At 35.2% G+C, this 20,806-nt stretch overlaps 1 protein-coding gene across 10 annotated transcripts in view; it reads left to right on the forward strand.

The window, feature by feature from the left end:
- ERC1 (ELKS/RAB6-interacting/CAST family member 1) overlaps positions 1-20,806 on the forward strand; it is a 309,043-nt gene that overhangs the window by 143,391 nt on the left and 144,846 nt on the right. For all 10 annotated transcript variants that reach the window (XM_066990214.1, XM_066990218.1, XM_066990216.1 and 7 more), the window contains one exon: positions 19,129-19,264. In XM_066990214.1, coding sequence (XP_066846315.1) covers positions 19,129-19,264 — 136 coding nt within the window. The remainder of the gene's footprint in view (positions 1-19,128; positions 19,265-20,806) is intronic.

The following is a 20,806-nucleotide window of genomic DNA, read 5'->3' on the forward strand; positions in this document are numbered from 1 at the left end:
TTTGCCTTCATCTTATGCCAACAAAAGATACTACCTTTTAATGCCAGTTGAAAGAACATTGCGGTTCATTCAAATACTGCAGAACTATCCTGGATTTTATCCTATAGTTTTTTCCGCTGTTATTTTGAAGAAACAATATCATAATATCATCGTAATGGAAACAGTAACTACAAAGTGTCCTTGTAACACAAATGAGAATTCTTAAACTTTCATAATCTGGATTCAATAACAGCTATAAAAAGAGAGAAACTTTTTTTTTTTCCCTTTCTTATTTAGTCCCACATCTAGCCAAGCCATTGTTTTCACTTTTCTGTTCCCTTTTGATAAATCTAGTTGACCAGCCATAGTTCTGTAGTTCAGCTTAGAGAGTATAACCTTGGATTTTAGTCAGAATTACAGTTGCACCATTTTCTATATAAATTAACTGAGGCTTTTGGAACATTATGACTTACTTCAAGATCAAACACTGAGTATGTGGTATTTGGCATTTTCCAAGTCTCATCTTTCCTGAAGTCCCCAAATAACACAGCCTTTAAAACAGCAATCCTGGAAGAACTCATATGAAGAATATGAATTTAAAAGCCTAAGAAATACATCTTTACGCTAGTTTATCTGTTATAGACCAACAATTCACTTTGAAACTGCTGCTTGTACAAATTCAATATCCAACATAGCTGATTGTAAAATTTATGCCAGAGATAAGGACTTTAAATTCCATTTACATAGTTCCTTGTAGTCAGAATAATAAGGCATATAGCAACTAGACTGTTCTATAGAAATATTTTCTCCAGACAATAGCCTACCTTTAGGCCTTTATAAAGAGAAATCTGTCCATCGACAAAGCACAACACGTGCTGTAGAAGTCAGATTGATGTTTTGGGCAGCAGGACATTTACTTTTTTTCTCTTTTGGTGATAGAAAAAGAATAAAATTTAAAATCAAAATAAAATAATCTGTATTTATGGCTCTTTGTTGACTTACATTGCTGTTATCAGTGAAATTGACAGCAGATGCCTATGAAAAGATATTGAATATATATGAAAAGAAGCAATAATGAACCTATGGGGTCTCATGTTTTACAGAGAACTCCAGCATTTTGGTTTGTCCAATCCTGCTGTTGAACAATGTTGGAGAGAACTGTCAAAGATATGCCCGTTTGGTCATTATTGTTTTTAGATTGCACCGTATGTGGGAGAGTTGAGACAGAACGATGTAGGAAGAGGCAGATGATTCCTTTTTTGCTTTTGGAAAGGTGACTTCAATGTCAACATTAAGAAAGATGAACTTTTAGCTTTGACAGGTCTTCAGGACTTGAAGACTTTATGTATTTTTTTTACCTTCTGTTCCCTTTTGGCAAGTCTGGGTCATCAGCAGGAAAAAAAATAAATGTTTCTTGATTGTGGAGACAAAATAAGCCCTTGGAAGAAGATGGCATTAAGGAACATCTTAGGGCTCATCTCAGACAGTCAACTTTGATGTTTTTGCAAAGTTAGCAAGAATTCTGGAAGAAGGAAACTTGCTAGTGATGTGATGTAAATCCAAAGTTTTCTACAGTTGTTTTTTTCCCTTTTTCCAAGAATTCATATGTGTATTATAGACTTATAGACTATTTTGTCTACGGAAAGTTGCCTCTGAGTGAAATGGTGTAATCTAAGTGTCCTTTTCTTCTTTTTTCTGTTTTCTGTTTCCTTTTTTTTTTATTAGATGTCTATAAAACATGCAGCTCTTTGTGTTTGTGAAGGATTGTGTGTCTTTGTGTCATTACCTGATTTAGATCTGCTTGTTTTGTCCTGAATTCTTGAACTGCCTTATCTCTGGACACTGTTTTCACAAACTCTAACTCTTTTTCTTTCGCATCTCCTTCCTGGATTTGCTGCTTCCTTCAGTCTCACATCAAGGTCAGTATTCATTTTTAATAACGGTTTTTATAACACTATTGTCTATTAAGCTAAAATTGAGATCTCACGGAAGATTGCACATTAATTTGCATGATCCACAAAATAAAAGATCAGAGATTTGGTCAAGTCTGTGTAGGAGAATGGGTTGGATAGGGCAGATGTTCAGAAGAAATCTGTACTTGAAGGAAAAATTTGTATTAAAGCCACTGTAAATCAATGTTGTAGTACACAGGGAAGAAGGGGGAGAAGATCGTAAAACAATTTAAATATCTATGGTTTTATCTGTCATGTCAAGAAGAAAAAAGCTTGAACTTCAGCCATATTCTCAGCCGTGATACATGCTGTTGACTGCAAAACTAGTTGCTTTAAAATACTATTTAGTGTGCTTCCTTAACTGTTGAATTTTTACCATTGCATCTGTGTCTGAAACCTTGTAGTGTTGTTGCAGAACTAGTTTTGGTGCAGTTTCAGAATAGAAACTGAAATTTTAGAAACTATGATACTATAATTGTTGCATATTCAGTGTGTTGTGCCATCAGAATGAAATTAAAGGTGATACATAAATTAGCAAGATCACTTTGTGCCTTCAACAAATTTATAAGCTACTAAAAAAAAAACCAAAACCAAAACAAAACAAAAACAACTATCAAGAGACAACGTTTTGAAGTCTTGTAGCCATGACTGAAATTTTTGCTTCTTTGTTTTAAAGCAGCCATTAAACGTAGATTCAGAATTTCAATAGAGGTATAGCTGGGAACAAACTTCTATGACCTATGTAATACAGTAAGTGAGCATGCATGACCTAATAACCCCTAGTTACCTTTAAAACACTCAAAAAAACCATTTTGGATTCTTGTCTTTGCTGACAAAGTTTGTTTGGTTGAAAGCATCCATGACTCTGGATGAGAGAATGACTACAATTATTTCAGGCAGTGTCTTTGCCCAGAAAGCCTCTGCTTTAAAGCCTAAAGTTCTGAGTTACTGACCAATGTCCAGCTTTTCTGTTCCTGATTAACACTGTGAAAAATGTGGTGGTAAATGGAATCCCACGATGGCGTGATGCTGCTGACGCCTTTAAACTGTCAGTGTTTTGACCTTGGTTTGGCACAGATGTTGCGCTTGTGGCCTTGGCTGCACATTTTCCTTCCTCCCACAAACTGGAAAAAGATTGGAAGTTAATCATGCTGTTGTCCATCAATACCTTCTGTTTTTAGTGTGTTGTACTGGCATACTTGTACTTTCTGTTGAAAGGAGGACCATCCTTGAATGACCCTCTTTTTTCAGTTCCCTGAGAACAGAACTGCCAGGAAGCTTTTCTGCCCTGTGAGCACTCTCATCTGAAATAGATACCATGTTTTTTCTTGCATGAGTAGTACGGTAGTTTGTGTTTGCTGGTTGCCCCTGTGAATGGAGTTTGATGTGCTGTGTTTGGCTGATGGAGTCCTAAATATTATAAAAGCCATCTGTCAAAGATATTTCGGCTTCAATACTATAGCCTATAGGCTTTTATCAAATCTGCACCTATATTGGAATTTGTGGTGAAGAGGAGAAGGATTTAGGGTGTTTGGTGATTTTTTTTTTTCTGATTCAGAACATATCGTAAAATACATAAAATAAGTCTAAAGAAGATATGACTGCAGTTTGAGGTGGCCAAGTGTTAGGATCCACATAGTCCACATAGTTTCTTAGTGGTTTTATTATTGATACATATTTTTAATTGATTGCTATGATGGCTAGTTGCTGCGGTTTTCCTGTATTTGTTAAAATAAATGTGGAGTGTAAGGGAATATTTGGAGTGACTGCTCTTGGAACAACAAAATCCCTGCTGGCCAGAAACACAATGAAAATACTCTTCTAAGGACAACAGGAAAATTACAGGGGTTGCAGAACTTTTTCTTTCCTATGCATTTAATTGTTTGCCTAATTACTGTTAGCTGCAAGATATGAAGACATAGCTTACTCATGATTCTATGGTTCTATTCCATGAAGTTCCATTCTACACTGGAAGCTACTATGGGAGCCATAACTTCTTTTTCTCCTAATGGTGTAACAGTACTTATTTTTTTTTGGACATCAAAGCAAATGTGTCTTCCTGTAAAAGAACTGAATATGTGCAAAAATACATTAGGTATATTTGTTTTCTAGAAACAGGAAGAAATACTTAAAATGATTTCTGTTCTCATCAAGAACAGCTTTGCTTACTGTAATCAGTGCAAAACTTCTGAATTGTTTGATCTATTAAGCTCTCCTGTTGATAAACTTGGTGAACGAGAACAATAATCTACATCATTACTGTTGGAACATGTACTTACTGTTTAAAATTCCAAGGGTCTAGGGTGGATTTCATAATGGTTTGTAGTAAATAAAATAAACTTAGAAGGCATGGGTGTTAACTCAGTTTTCCATAAGGATTTTTTGCTAAGCATCTGTGTTGATGAGAGCTTTACTTAAAGAACTATGTAATGTTGAGTTCCAAAGAAAAGAAAAACAATAAAACTATTCTGGTGTCATTAGCCCCAGTAGTGGAAAAATTAGAAAAACACCATGAAGTCATGTGCTACAGTACTTTCAAGCAATCCTTATGGATACATTTCACAAAAGTTGAGATGTTATTACTATAAAATAGAAAAAGATAGCAAAATATAGAAATCCAGAAGTTTTCTGGATTCTTTGCTATACCAAAGAGAATTTGATGCAATAGGAAGTAATAAAAAATACTGTAAACCTTATTTCCACACAGCAGAGTGGTTTGGCGATTAGATAAGTGCAGGCTGGTGGCATGGATCCAGATAGAAGCCTGTTATGAGTGTCCATGTAAAATTAAATGTCAATATAGCAACTCAAGGATATTATAGCCTTATAAAATCAAAGTAAAAACAAAGTACTAAATCTGAAGGAATGGTTTCAGTCCTTTTCCCAGAGTCCTAAATTTCTGCTACGTATCTAACCACCAAAGAAGTATTTAAAGCATAGCATCCTTCTATAAGAAAATGATAGATAATATTTCATAGAAAGTTAAGCAAATTCAGAAAATTCAGGATACTATTCAATAACTGAAAAAAAAAACAAAACACATAAATGTGGAGTAGTTAATTACAGGCACACAGATGAATAGTTGTCTATGGTACTAAAGTTTTTTTGTTCTTATGTAAATAACCTTTATAAACTGTGTCATATACTGTATCTCTAGAAAGCTGTGTTTCTGTGTTCTGAGAAAGTGCCAGGGCAATCCGGACCATTTTCACTGGAAGTTTGGCTGGCTCTTTAATTTCTTACCTTCAGGAGACTCTGGTCTTTGTTCTGCCATGATGCTGGTCATTTACCACAGCAGGAAGTGATAAAAATGTCAAGCATGTAGAATCAGCAGTGGTTAGTTCTAGGTCAGCAGAGTTTTGTTTTCAAAGGAGTTTCCATTTAAATTTCCTTGGTTGTCTCTAAAATGTAATGGCCTCTAATAGTTGCTTTCAATTTAACATATTTTTCCTTCAATTTTACTTAAATCAGTAATGGCTTTATGGAATTCTTTACATAGAAAAGTACTCTTGTAGAAGTTCTCCATTCCTTTTGAGTGAGGAAAAGAAGTACAGCATCCACAAGATGATAGTGGGAAACAAAAAAATGAAGGAGTCAGACTTGTTGGCTGTTAAGGTTGGGTAGTAATGTGTAGAGCACAAAATGGAACTGTGTTTTTTATTAAAACACGTTACTGTCATAGTCTTTAGCATTTGTTTTAGGAATAATGATTATCAGAATTTTCGTCATCCATTGGAAGAGGAATCTCACTTTTCTGACAAAGGGCCTTTTTTCTTCTCTCATTTCACTGCATCTTAACAAAGTACAATTATTCACAGCTGTACGTCATCTCAGAATTCTCCCTTTTCTGTAGTCTTGTATGATCTGATTTCTTTCCTATTACCTGCTGAAATCTAATTAATTAGCTAATTAGGGTTTTTTTTGTTGTTGTTATTACTGTTTTCAGTACATGTATTCCTGAAGCATGCAGCTTTCCTGCGGGAATTAGAATCGAGGGAGCACAGAAAGACCTGCGGCTGCATATGGCACTGGCAGGATGTTTGTATGCCAACAGGAGGCTGTGAATTTTGAGGAGCTGAGTCAAATACAGTTAGAGCAGCCCCTCACAATTTTCTTTTTTCTTTTTTTTATATCTATAACAGAAAAGATAGCTTCCTACCATACTATTTGAAAAATCAAAATATGACTTAATTTAGAATACATTTTAAAACATGTCTTTATGTTAACTGTAAAGTTAATAGGTTGTCTAGCATGTCACCATCAGAAGATTAACTGAAATTATCATTCAAACTTCATGCAACATTAAACATTTTGACTAACCCATATGTGTCACATCACATTTAGTCAAAGGAATAAAGTCTGAATGTCATTTCTCTTCTTTAATGGCTTACTTTTGTGCAAAAAAATGTATCCTTGAAAACGGTTAGACTTTTATTTCTGTCACAACTCTGAAGGGTAGGTAGGTATACGGACAGATAGTGAATCTGTGTTTTAGATTAGTCCTTGTACAAATGTTTGCATTACCGACTACCAAAAGGTTTAGCAGATTCTGGACTCAGAGAAAAAACAATAACAACGATAAAACACTACTAAAGTTACAGAGAATTCAATTGGACAGGAGACCTTCTTAAAATGTTACTGAAGAAGATGAGAAGTTCAGTAACTTTTTATCAATTTTTACTGATAATCACTGCTTTCAGATCTCCAAGTCCTTGAGCCTAGAGGCAGAGTCTGCAGGAGTAAAGCATTACCCACAGAAGTGGAAGACCAAGTTACAGACTATTTAAGTAAATTAGAAATACGCAGGTTGATGGAATCAGATGAGATACATACAAGGCTGCCGAGGGAGCCAGCTGACGTCATTGCAAGGACTCTTTCTATCATCTTCAGAAGCTCATGGCTGTCAGGGAATGTTCCTGATGTCTGGCAAACATCATACCTATTTTCAGAAAGGATGAGAAGGAGGGTCCAGAGAATTACAGGAGTAACAGGTTAGCCAGTGTCACTTCAGTAATTGTGAAGTTTTTGGAGCAGATCCTCCTGAAAGCCGTGTTCAAGCAGCTGAAGGACAAGAAGGTGATAGGGAGCTGGCAGTATGGTTTTACAAGCGTAAATCATGCCTGACCAACCTGATTGCCTTCAATGATGAGATTACTGGCTCAGAGGGGAATCAGCACTGTTTAATGTTTTTTTAATGATGTGGATGATGAGACTCTGTGTCCTCAAAAATTTCAAGGATGATAGCAAATGGCAGGGAGTGGTTACAGGGAATATATGCTGGAGGACTGGGCTGCTTTATAGGGTGACCTTGACAGGCTGGAGAAATGGGCTGGCAGAAACCTCGTGAAGTTCAATAAAGGCAAGTGCAAAGTTCTGCATCTGGGGTTGAGTAGCCCCTGCATCTGTACATGCTGAGGACCAACCAACGAGAAGGCTGGTTTGTAGGGAGGGACTGAGGTGTGGTTGAGGACAAGTTGAACAAGTCAACAGTATCACATTGGTATGAAGAAGGCCAAAATGCATACTGGGCTATATCACCATGAGCATAGCCAGCAGGTCAAAAGAAGTGATTGTTTCCTTCTACCTTGTACTTGTGAGGCTGCACCTGGAAGAGTTCTGGGACTTCTGAGTAGAAGAAAGATATTGGGATAGTAGAGTGAGTCCAGCTGGCAGGCCAGCCACGGTTGACTAAGTGCTGGAGCATGTGACATATGAGATGAGGCAGAGAGAACTGGCTATATTCAAGCCTTGTGGGACATCATGCTGTGGTCTTTTGGCTATCTAATGGGAAGGTACAGAGGAGAGAGCCAGACTCTTTTCATGTTGTTCAGTAAAATGGCAAGAGCCAACAGACACAAATTTCAAAATATTCCAAAAAACAAAACAAACAAAAAGCCTTAGTTCCTTTAGTCTGCAGTGTTTAAAAAAGAAAAAGTATGACTGTTTAATCTGAATTTTCAGCTGGTGGGATTCTTGGTTATGCTGGATGTACTTGAATTCCTCAGCTAATCATACCAAATAAATACCAGCAGTAATGTCGCTTTTTCTTGTAACCAAATACTACATAGATATAGACCCTCAATTTACTTTTCAATGTGTATTCTGTAACTTTACATTGATATTACTGGTAGAACATGGTGGCAATGTTATATAGAGATCTGAATAAACAGCTAAGAAATATTTTCAGTACTAACTCTTTGTAGCAATATATATAAAGGATATAAAAGCAAATGTTTCTTCATTATTTCACATAACATATTTTAAAGGATGATAATGTCATTAATTAGGATAAGGTGGTTTTTGTTTTTCCTTTTAGCATTGCTTGCTGTCTGTTCTCCAGCAGTTTGCATAGAAGATCTTTTTAGATCATAGAAGATGCAAGTAACTGTTGTTTTTTACTTCTTATTTCAAGATATGCCTTCTTCCCTTTCTCATATCTCTTGCTTTCAGCACAGTTTTCACATTTAATATGGAATATGCAAGTGCTCAAAGGGATGGGTCAAAGCACTCAGTATTTGATTGTTTGTTTCCTTTGCCTACTTCCATGATTTTTATGGGTATGCTTGGATAACATGAACAAATGACAGCTGAAATGTATCTGAAGGAGTCTGTTTTGTATTATTTAACGCTTAAAGCTTCAAACATTATTGTAACTTGGGCAAAAACATTATAGTGTAAACAAAATCCTAATATTTAGAGGATTGTTTTAAAGTATTATTCTGTTGGTTAATTTTAAATAGGATGAATAAGTATGTGCTATTCCCAATTTATTCTAATTTTTCTCCTAAGTTATGATGTGACGCTTCTGATAGCAATCTGTTTTGGTTAAATTTCCCATGCTACATTTGAAGATTTGTTTTAGAAGCAAGGCCTTGCAACTTAGTTTCAATTTGTCAGGAGTGCTTGGTTTGGATGCCAACACCTGAAATACATATTTCAGTAGACACATTATTGTTAATATCATTAAACAAATCATAGAGGATCCCACAATGAATTGTCTTAGAACTGCTTAGAAAAGTCTTGTCCAAGGAAATGAGATGCAGCAGCACTTTCTCTTCTAGGGTCCCTAGTGTAGTCATACTCTTCTGATGGGATATAGGCAGTGATTTATGCTCTGCAATGCGATGTACAGCATTGCTTCATCCTTCACTATCCATGTCTTCTCCACTGCAAAAAGCTCAAAGAAAGAACACCCTTCTCTTGTCCAAGAACAAGGCAATTGGTGTTTCTCCAGTTATTTCTTTGTTATTCGTAGCACTGGTAGAGATGCGGTTGATACCCTAAAATTATTTCCAGGCAACTTTGGGTGATGGCAGACACTATTAAAAACAAACAAACAAATATATAAAAATAATATTTGTAATTACATTCCAGAAATTAATTCACATATTCAGGACCTAATAGTGTTTTACACAGTGCCTAGAACACCAGTTCATGTTTTATAATTCTACTGCTTGCTTAACAAATTAGAAAGCACTCTTACACTTATGGGTACCTCAGACTTTTATTGAATGCAATTTTTTTATTTGCTTCCTTTCTGTGTCTCTCAAGAAACGGCAGATCCCCAAACTCAGAACTATTCCTGCTATCAAGTTGAAGTTTGTTTTCCTCAGAATAAACACCTGCTGAGGAAAAAAAAAAAAAAAAAAAGCCTCACTAAAAATTAGTTGCAGTTGAGATCCCATCAGCATGGCAAATCAGCATGTTTGTCTTATTTCCTTTGAAGGACGCGAAACAGTTTCAGGAGTGCTTATGAATTGCTAATAGTTTTCAGTTACAGACATAATCTTCCATACATATATATATACATATATATATATATATCAATTGGACAGAAATACATCTCTTACTGTTTTGAAAATATCAGCAGGGAAAATCCAGCCCTAATCCAAGAGATAGTGATTTTCCAATTAAAGTGTCCTGTCTTTTTAATTTAATTAGGTTAAAAGGACTGTCCACTAATACATTCTTATTTATACCTACCTTCACAAACTGAAAGCTATCAACAACTAAAAAGCACCAAAACCTTTAAAGGAATTGTAGTTGATTTCTTGAATTTTCTAGAGGTGAAGGAGCATATTTTCTTCTGCATCTTGGAATAGTGGAGGATGCTTTTTGAATAACAGATAAAGAAATTTTTGGTAATATTTTGAAGTAGAAAGGGTATTGAACTCTTCTGTTGTCTTTCTGTATCCCATTTTGACCATAGTCTCAATAATTTATTGTCAGATTTTCAACACAGGTTATACTCTCAACCTGCACCATGTAACTTCATTTACAGAGACACTTAATTTATAGAAAACACATGAGATTCCTATTAGGAATATTCCTTTTGACAGTAAAGGCTGTTTGTTGATCTTTCCTAAGATTATAAGTGTTTCCTGATTACTTGGAAGATTAATTCATTGAAGGAGTCATAAATGATTCATACCTGCTTGTAGCTCAGTGACAGTCTGCATCAAGGCAGTTGTCTTGGTAAAGTGATCAAATGTAATCAATTCAAATCTTCATTTTGTCTCATTTGTCTCAAGGTCACGGAATAAAAAATAGTTCACTGAAGTAATATAATTTTCTAGATAAAGAATTTATCTTCCTCAGCAGATACTCTAAAGTAGAGATAACTTAATTAACAAATTTCATGATCACTAAGGATATCAGTGACGATATATTTTGGAATCTGGAGCGTGGCGTGTCTTGTGCCTGTGGAGTCACTTCAGCAGATTTTTTTTTCCGTGCTCATGCAGATAATGTCCAAAAGAATGCATTTATTCAAAAGGCTCATGGACGTACTTGTTCTGCAGAAGATCCACTTATTGTGAAATGGTCAAAGTCCTGAAATGCACAGCCAGTAACATTGTGCACACACATTACCAAGACTATAAGAGAAACGTCTGATTAAGAGATGCTCTCAAGTGTTGCTTGCAACACAGGTTCTGTACTCGCTCAGTTCTCCACAAACTTCATTGCATTCACTTGGCTCATGAAGTTCTCCTATCTGAACTCCAGAGAACTACAGCTACAGACTGAGAAGACAGGATTACAGCTATATCAGAGGAACAAGAACTAAGCCATATGCACTATTTAGATAGGCAGTTGAGCCCTGTATGTGGTATATCTGTTACAAATAGTGCTGCTGTTCCCCATTTTCTAAGCAATCAAAAGTCTGTAACAAATGATCTCAGTGGGCACTCTTCATATTAACCTGATGTGAGCTGTCAAAGCCAACGCTACGGAATGTATTTCATATGAGGAGTTACCTCTTAATAATAAATCTCTTTGCTAAGCACCAGAAGGAAATATGCCAAACATGCAGTCCTGAGACATTGTAGTCTGCATTCCATACCAGAAATCGGTCTCACCAACTGGATACCAAAATAGAGCTATATATTCCCCATCTCAGATTCTGATGTTAATGAAGATCCTGTAGCAAAATACGATTTGATGGCCATGATGCCATTGCTTTGCAATCAACCGTATCATTTTTGCATACTTTTCCCGGTATAGTCTTTGAGCATGGCAGAGTTTGATCTTGTCAGAAGCGTCAAATTTGGTACTGCTGCTTTGTAGCCAGCAGGATAAACACCTATCTGTTTACATCTATAGTGAGAGTCTGCTTGAAAGATTCTTCTTGGAAACAACTTTGTCTTTAAAGAGAACAGATAAAGAATGTGATCTTTATTTGGGCATCCCACTACAGTAAAAATCAGTAGGCTTTTAGCCCTGAAACAAACCGTTTTATATTTTTTTTTCAGAATGGTACTGCTAGCATCTCTGTTCTCACATCATTTCCTTGGAGCTATTATTAACTTTTTTCTTCCCTACACAGTCAAGATTCTGAATGTTCTCATGCTTATTTTTCTTTGATATCAGAAATCCTCTTCCACTGAATTGGTACATTGATTTTGCTTTCTTTTTTGTCCTTAATAACTGCTCGTTTTAATATCTTTCATTGTAAACTGTGTTTTCAATAGCTGTGAGCTTTAAAGTGTAAGATGTATTTTGATTCTTTAACGTGACCTATTTCAAAATAACAGGATAATATACAACCCCTATCCCACATTTATGAAAGCTTTTAGAAGAGGACTTTTCCTTATTGATAGCTTGTTTAATATATGATGTAAAATAAACATAAGCTACTCTAGCATAGTTTTTTAATGCTTTGCTTTTAGAATTTTATTCCCCCTACATTATATTTAATTTTTGTTTTTGTTTCAATGGCTGATTTTTACATTCCATTTTTTTATTATTATTGTGTGTATCAGGTATTATTCTAGCAGGAATGAAAAGATTGCATACTCTTATGAAAGAAAACAACTGCTCTGTTTTGATTTGTTTTCTTTTCTGGCTAGTGAGACTGCAGTTAAAAGAGATGTGTGTGATCTTAGATCACAAAAATACCCTCTGAAACCTCAATAAGATGCCATTCATAAGGAAGATTTTATTAGTGTTTAGAAAATACTTTTTTCAGCCAAATCGTGCAGGTCTCTTGAGCAGAGGGTGACTGGCTGTGTGTGATCCGTTCACAGGGTGGTTGGCTCATGATTTGGAGTTGAAGGTAAAAAGAACAGCACCTTTGGGAGTTCTTCCTACACTGCTAGGGCCAAATTCAACTAACTCAGCATGTAGCAGGGAGAAGGAATCCACACTGAGGCCTCATCAACCATTTTACAAATGTCATTTTTGGCTTTGCATCTGTTTGCTCAATTAACAAAAGCAGAAGAAAAAATACAACAAAACAAACTTATTTGTTGAACTACTGAATACTGGTTTTAAGGTCATAACAGGTCATAAGGTCTTAAAGCATTAGTATTTTCCTTAACAAAGGAGTACCCCTCTCATTATTTTACAGCTCTGTTTTAGGGTTCGCTCTGAGTTTGTACTTTTTAAGCTCTTAACTTCAATAAAAATTAAAGCATGCAAGGTTTAAGGTTAAAGGTAATTATAGAACTTGACGTTCAATTGATTAGACATTTAATCTCTGAAACCCGATTTCAAATTTATCATCAGTTATGAAATTATGGTATGTATTCATTATTTTCATCACAAAACTTACTTCCTACTAAGTAGATTTTGAGAGTTTAAATAGTTGGGAAGCTGCACTTTAGTTTTAAAAGAGTGGTGTGATTAGCTGTTGCGGATTATATCTACAACGATGGAAGTACAGATGAATGAAAACATGTAGTGCAACAGATGCTTAGCTAAAGCTTTTTGCTTCAGTCTTCTTTTTAGCATGTTGTATCTGGCCCTGTCTAAAAGTGAACATATGGCTTATTTAATTTGTTATGGACTTGTTGAACTAAAATGAAGGATCTCCTGTTAATCTCTGCTGTTAATCCCTCAGTTATAGCCAGTTCATTAAAGCACATTTTTCTTTTCTTCCAGTTGTTTTGAGAATACTAAGACAACACTTCACCACTGTTTGTGTGTAATTGGGCTGCTGCCTCCTGACTGGAGAATAGCCTCCTTTATTCTATGTTTTTGTTCAATCAAGAGACTGAAAGGAAAAAATATATTTTCTCTGAAATAGAATAGCTTGATAGTGCTTAGAGTATGCATTGGAGACACATGTGCTTCTCATCTTTAGTAAAATTTCTCTATTTGTTCTTGTATTTATTACATATCTTTCTTTAAATTCACTGACTGTTGATGCTACATCATTTCATGAGGAAAATTATTTCCATGTTTCTATAAATGTATGTTCCCTAGAGATCACTGAGAAATAACATTTCACAGTGGAAGCACCTGTAACATTCAGATTTAGTGTGTGTAGTTTTGATTACATTTTTTAGTTTTCTGCTAGAATGAGTCAGAGAGGTTAGAACAATAAGATGAAGAGCAAACTTAAATACGTAATATATATTGTATTATTAATATGTATTATGTATTAATGCGTATTGTAATTATGCATTGTATGGAGAAATACGGAAGGTTGGTTGTGTTTGACAGTTGACACATTACCTCAGAGAAGCTTGGACCTGAGTTTGAAGGCCTTTAGTTACTCAGAGAAATAATGTTCAAAGGTAGCATGTTGGTGCTGTTATCTTTACTGCAGGCTGATAGAGTGATCTGGTTAGGACTTGCTTACATCTTCCCATGAAACATACTATATACCATTAATAACTTGTGCTATCTCACTTCTTGGAATGTGTTATCTATAAGCTTTATGTATTGCTTGCGTGTCAGGTAATGGGTTTCTGTTAGAGATGGTTTTAAACAATATAAGGGTTTTAGACCATGTTTCTGATTATACAGAGTTTCTCTAACTTGTGCCTGATTTATATGCCACGTGCTTCACTTTCCCTATCTTCCCATCAGCTGTTTCTGGAAAAAAAAATTCGCTCTTTTTTTTTTTTATTTTTTTATTTTTTTAAGCTAGAGACACAGGTGAGATGAGTAGCTTGCTGACCACCAGAAAGCATCCATTGATAACATGCATATGATTCGTAACTTCGAGGAAGGAAGACAACCCGTGTAGAGTTGAGATCTTCATCTAGTATTTGACTTCCCTACCTACTGTTTCAGACACTGTTAGGCCCCTGTTGTGAAAATTTGGGGCAAGCTGGTTTCCCATAGCCTTCCTGGTGTTCATCCCTTGTCCCCTCCAGTGCTGATCTGAACACTCACTTTGTTTTAAAAACCAAAATTTCCTAGCTTCAGGAAATGAAGTCCACCCTCTCCATCTCTTAAAGCCACTGTGGGACTTCTTGACTCACATATAGCAGACCAGTTAAATTCTCAGGATCTGTTAATATTTTCATTGGCATGTGTTAGCTTGTCATATAAATGTCACAGAACAGCAAGAAACAGTGCAACAAAATGATGAGAGGTTGTTGAAGGAGACTCACAAGCAGAAGAAGTCATTGAATGCTGGAGTTAGCCAGCTGTGCGTCTGAACAAAAGCAGCTCATTGAAAGTATGTTGACTGGACTTTTATCTCAGACACGAAGTAGAATAGAGTTAATAATATTAGACCAAGCTGTCTGAAAACTGTAGTGAAATTATTGTTTCCTTTACTTTGTAAGTTAATGCACCTCTTTTTTAACAGTAGTATAACTACTTTAGAAGCTGGGATTGTTGATAGTGCCCTACAAAGCAAAAGACCAGCCCCAGATAATGCTTAGGATCTAAAAGAAGTCCAGACATACTAGCTTTCAGATAGATCTTCAGCAGTATGTTACTTCCCTGATCCTATTTTTTCATTAAGTAAGATAGGGAGCTTTGTTCGAGCTTTGGCAGCTTTGCTTTGACTGTCAATCAGATGTGCAGCTGTGGTGATGAGACTATGTGATGTGGTCAGTCCTGTTTCCTACATCACTTACGTAGCTTTCATTCATCATTTTCTTTTTCTTGAGGTTAAGCAATTAACCTTTCCAAATGCTGCCATTCTTCTCTGTGGTTAGGTGATCAACTACTTATAAGGTAAAGTGAGTTTTAAGCAACTAAAAGCTAAAACAACACCTTTTGAAAATATTTTTTTCTTATATTCCATGTTAAGTAGCATTTTTGGGAATAGTTCCTCCTTTCCTTCTATTATACTTTCCAAAACGTAAACATTTTTGTTTGTGCACCAAAACTATACACACACAAAAAAATCAAATAAAAAATCCCACACCTCAGCTATATCACTGTGCTTATGATCTTCATTCATTGCATACAGACATTTTACATTTTTTGCAGTGTTGATTTTATATATATATATACTGCACCAGTTTAATTACGGTGAGAAACAGTGTGCTTTAAAGCCAGTGAAGTTCCTCTGTCCATCAGGATTAGTAGCTGCAGCAACTGTGGACTGTCCTGTGGGTGGTGGTAATGCTACATCAATGAAGGCTCTAGCTAAACACAGTATTTCTGACATGGCTGACTGACAGTATGTCTACTTTTTAATGTAGAAATATTTTCCAAAAACCTAAGTAAGATGAATAAAACAGGCAATATCTTCTGGTGTGCATGAAATCAGTGTATTTTTTCCTAATACATGCATTCATTATTCAAAATACAGTATGTATATGCATTTTATTTTGAAGATAAGCTTCTGTAGTGGTTTTAATGCATTGTAAATATATACTTACACTCGGATTAGTATAAAAGCAGTTGTGGTTTGGGTATATAACTGAAGGACAAAATTAAAACATAATTAGAAAATTCAAAATTAACTTCCACATACTTTCAGTTAATATTTTGTCACCTTCTGTTTCACAAGAAGAACATCTGAAATTATCCCAGAAAAGATAGCCAGATGATAACAACGTACAGTACATTAACATGTAGCATGAAAAATCCATACAAGGAAAGAATTAACAGCTATATATGTTGGTGTGCATAACAGTAAAAGATAATGAGATTAGTATTAAAATGCAAAAATATTCAATTTAGCATGGAATAATTTAATTTCATTAAAACCTTAATAAATAATAGGGCCTGTAAAGCAATTAATCGTATTGGAATTGAATCTTAAAGGAAAGAAAAATATTTCAAAGCACTTGCAGGTAGTAAAGTGAATTAGATCAGTCTTCTTTCCACTTTTCAGGAATATTTGATTCTCCATTGGTTTTCCATTGCTTAAATTATTCTCCCCATATAAAAAGTCTTCGAAAATGTGGAAACTTCTCATTTGAAAGTTTTTATTGTTTATTTTGAATATTTTAATTCACTTCCCATGGTGTTTAGGATAACAGCAATTCCTCATTGCTAGAAATTCAAAAATTTCATGAAGGAAAAGCATGGATATTGTGTTTTTGTTGTTGTTGGTGGTGGTTTTGTTTGTTTGTTTTTATATTAGAAGCCTGATTTTCATTCTACTTTGTTTTCTCTGATAGACTCCATTCTACCAGTACTTGGCAAGACATATAGCAAAAATGGAGAAAGATTCTAAGCATTGGAAAAGATTTTTTTTTCTTTTGAGTGCTAAATATTTTTAGGAGCCATACCTCAAAAAATGTCATTATCCAAAATTTTGGTCTAGCAATGCTACAACTACCCAGCAGTGAGATAAAGCTGTAGATACGTATATCATTTGAGAGGTTCATTGCCCAACTTTTGTTGCTTTTTGAAAAAGGAACATAGTGACAGTTGTATCCTGAACATAAATTCAAGTTTCCAAAGAATATGGCAATTATAAACATTACTATGAGTATTATAAGCACTAGGTAATTTCAAGACTACATCTTTTAAACTGCTTTAGGAAAGCTTGAATTTGTCTCAGAATATCTACCTAATTGTTAGGAAGACATTAATTTTGGTTCAGACATGAGAAGGTATACATAATAGCACAGATCCTTATAATTACGCCTTTCTTTGAAGTGCATATTTTGTTTGAAGACATTTTTGGACTGTGCAGGAGATGATCTTCCCTATACGTGTTTTGATCAGGGTTATAGCTTTATTAAAATTGTTTTCTCTTATCTAACCAGTAGATTACAGTAACAAATACCATTTTTGCAGCAGATGAATCCAGGTTTGCAAGTATATCAAAAATACTTATTTCCCTTACTTTTAATTTAGATGTTGAATAAGAATCCTTATGTGGAGCTGAATGTGTCAGGCTTGCATATTTTCATTTTCTGTGTTAACTTAGCTGTACTTTCTCTGTTTATTTTTTAGGACAGCTAGAGCCGTGTATTGTACAAGCTGAGCTGGTGCCAACATAATATTTCCAATAAGTTGTTTAATCACTGAGCAAGTCTTCTTTCAAACTGGGCAGTGCGCCCATTACCAGTGTGTAGCACTGGGTTAGAGCAACTTAACAATTACACTAGTAGTGTTTAAAAAGCATTCTGACTCAAATCAGCTGTAACTGTTGGAAAAGGTATTTAAGTATGCCAATAATTCTTTAACATCATCAGAAAGGGAGTTTCCTTTTTTCTTAGTCTCTGGAGGATGTCAGCACTTTTTCTCACTAATAGAAGTTTTTTTAGCACCAAGGAAAATTTGCTATCTTTGCAATTTTTCCATCTCCGGTTGCCTTACATTGCAAAAAGCAGAGCTCAGTGTTGAACCTACATTTTTTGTAAGAATTTAAAGCACTGACTAGCCATATGCCACATAATTTGAATATATATATATATTGCAGAGATACGTTCTCGATGATACTGTTGTTATGAGTTCTGGAGAAAATATTAAAGCAAAGTTGTTTGTGATCTGTTCTAAAAGTATTCTGAAATACAGAAGAAACATTCTTCCTTCTCTGTGTGGATAACATACCAGATAGGAAGCTAGTATATCATTCTGCTTTCTAAACAGTAAATTAAAGAGCTGTCTCTACTACTTGTATGATGTTTTGGGGAAATCTTGCAACCAAAGAATCTGTCTTTTATTCCAAAATCCAAACTCCAGATATAATTATGGAGAAAAGGGCTGAGGAAGCAAAGCTAGCCTGTTTTGTTTTGATTGGACTAAAAGTTTAAACTTAAGTTCCCTGTGGTCAGGAGGCTGAGATTAAAGGGTCTGTAATTAGATTCAATACTCCATGTGTCTTAATGCCCAGAAAGGCCAAACCCTGTCTGCAGGCAATGGTAGTTGCCAGTATCATCAAAAATAATTCATAGATGCAAGTGAAAAGGAAATTATCATGCTTTCTGAAATAGTTTGCTCTTACTTGCTCTTTCTTGATCCTTTCTGTAAAATGAAAGGATATGAAATTCCTCAAAATATTTAGTAAACAAGTAGAACTTGAGCTTGAAAAGAAATAGCTTTAATTCTGGAAACAGACTGCCTAGATCTTGTAGGTACTCTTCTATGTTCAAATCATGTTGCAGTATTTTTTCCTTTCAATCCTCCTATTATCCTTACATTAGATACAGTGGTAGCCAAAGCAAAACGGACTATTAGATGTGTGCATTTTTTTTTATATGCACGTGTGTATGAACAGAGAAAAGATTTCTGTGTAACCCATACCACATAGTCATAAGAAGACAAATGCATCTTTTGATTAATAGGTTATATACTATATAATCATTTTAAGGTTCTTGTTGCAGAACTTTCCACATTTAAGTTAATAGTAGTGAGTAAATTGAGGTGTTCTTTAGGTTGACTTAACAGTTGAGGGTAACGCTTGAGGATAAACTTGGTTTTTACAATGTGTGCAAACAAAGTCACCACATTTGAGGTACCACTTCTCGTCAGTACAACTCACAAGCGCTAGGCCTGACTGGAAGTGTACACTGGACTGCATTCTGAATGCTCTTCTCTTTTACAGGCAAGTTAAAGATCAAAATAAGAAGGTAGCAAATCTGAAGCACAAAGAGCAAGTAGAGAAGAAGAAGAGTGCACAGATGCTGGAGGAGGCCAGGAGACGGGAGGATAATCTTAACGACAGCTCCCAACAGCTTCAGGTAACATAAGAATTGAATAAAAGTAATATGGACAATCAACCTTAGCTACATCAACCCCAGATCTATTTTCGTAGCTGTTACGTACAAGTTTGTTATTCATTATTTAAAAGGACACATCTATCCCAGAGCACTTCAAAGAAGCCTCTCCATTTTCTTCATAGCTTACTCCATCTTCAGAAAAAGAAAAAAAGGTTTCTAACTGTCAACTCAGTTATGAAGTGTATCATTGAAATAGTTTGATCGTTCTGACATTGAGCTTGGTGTGATGTTTCTTCCTTCACTGCTCTTCTAATAGCATTTTTCTTTAGCTATTTTGTGTGTTTTCCAAGCTGATAATACCTTATATTGGTGCCTCTTCTTCAGCAAATGAAAGATAACCAAGTAAATATTTTTATAGTAAATTGAAATTGTTGTGGGGTAACTGAAGGACCTTGTTTTCTGTGTTTACTCAGCCTTGCTTGACAACAAAACCCTACTCCATGAACTCTCAGTATGCTTACTAGACAGTTTGCATTATTTTTGAAATCGTAACATGCTCCTGCCACACAGAATTAACTGGTTATCTCAAATATATCTAGGCATATTGAAGTCACCAGTATGAAACCGAGTGAAATATTTTTCAGTCTGCTCTATGTTGGTATCAGCTCTGGATGGTTTATCAAACAGTTAAGTTTTCAAGTGTTCTCGTAGAAATGTTAAACTATTGCCATGAAATAAAATGAAGATCCCATGATGCCAAGAAATAATAAATATTTTGCCTGTGATTTCTTGAATTTACAAAAATAACTTTCTTATTGGTAAGTGAAAATAAACATGGAAATCATAATCTGGCCTTAAGATCTTTTAAAATTGTTTTCTAATTCCTTAGAGAGCAAGCCTTCTCATAGGTATTTTCGTTGTTATCCTAGATTAAATCCTGGTTCTTGTTACCAGCTATGTTTCTTACTACATGTACGCTAAAGACATAGAATAAATCCTAAGAGCTCACTAGCAGAGACAAATCCCCTCCTTAATTTAAACAGATACTTCTTTACTCTGTTCTGTGGAATTCCAGTGGGATGGTTTCAACTCTTCAAGAACTTCTGAAAGAACCGCAGAAACGTGTCCATGTGGAATGCTCTCAGATGCAACATTTTGTGGTTTTCCCCCTCAGTTCAAGTCCTACATGTGCAGTGCACTGAAATAGTTAAGTTCCAAGTGTATGAAAATGATTTCATAACTACAGACTTTTATAAAGGCTGGGATGTGGGTTTTCTACATCTGCTAATGGGTTTTGTGGCTGTAATGCTATGGCAATCCACAAGGCTCTTGTTATGTGGCAGCTTAAATTGAAATAACACAATCGTCCTTGTATTAGTGAAATGTCTTAAAATTTCTAAAAATAATCTAATATTTGTTTAGATTTCTAATCTGTATTTGTGGAAATGTATATTTTAAGTTTGAAAAGGGAAGTAGCACTTGACATCTGTCTTTCAACTATATGCATGTTGTATTTATCAGGTGATACTATTCCATAAGATTTTTTTTTTTTTTGATGTAGTA

This window comes from Anser cygnoides, chromosome 1 (assembly GCF_040182565.1).
Source record: "Anser cygnoides isolate HZ-2024a breed goose chromosome 1, Taihu_goose_T2T_genome, whole genome shotgun sequence".
NCBI classification, from domain to species: Eukaryota; Metazoa; Chordata; class Aves; order Anseriformes; family Anatidae; genus Anser; species Anser cygnoides.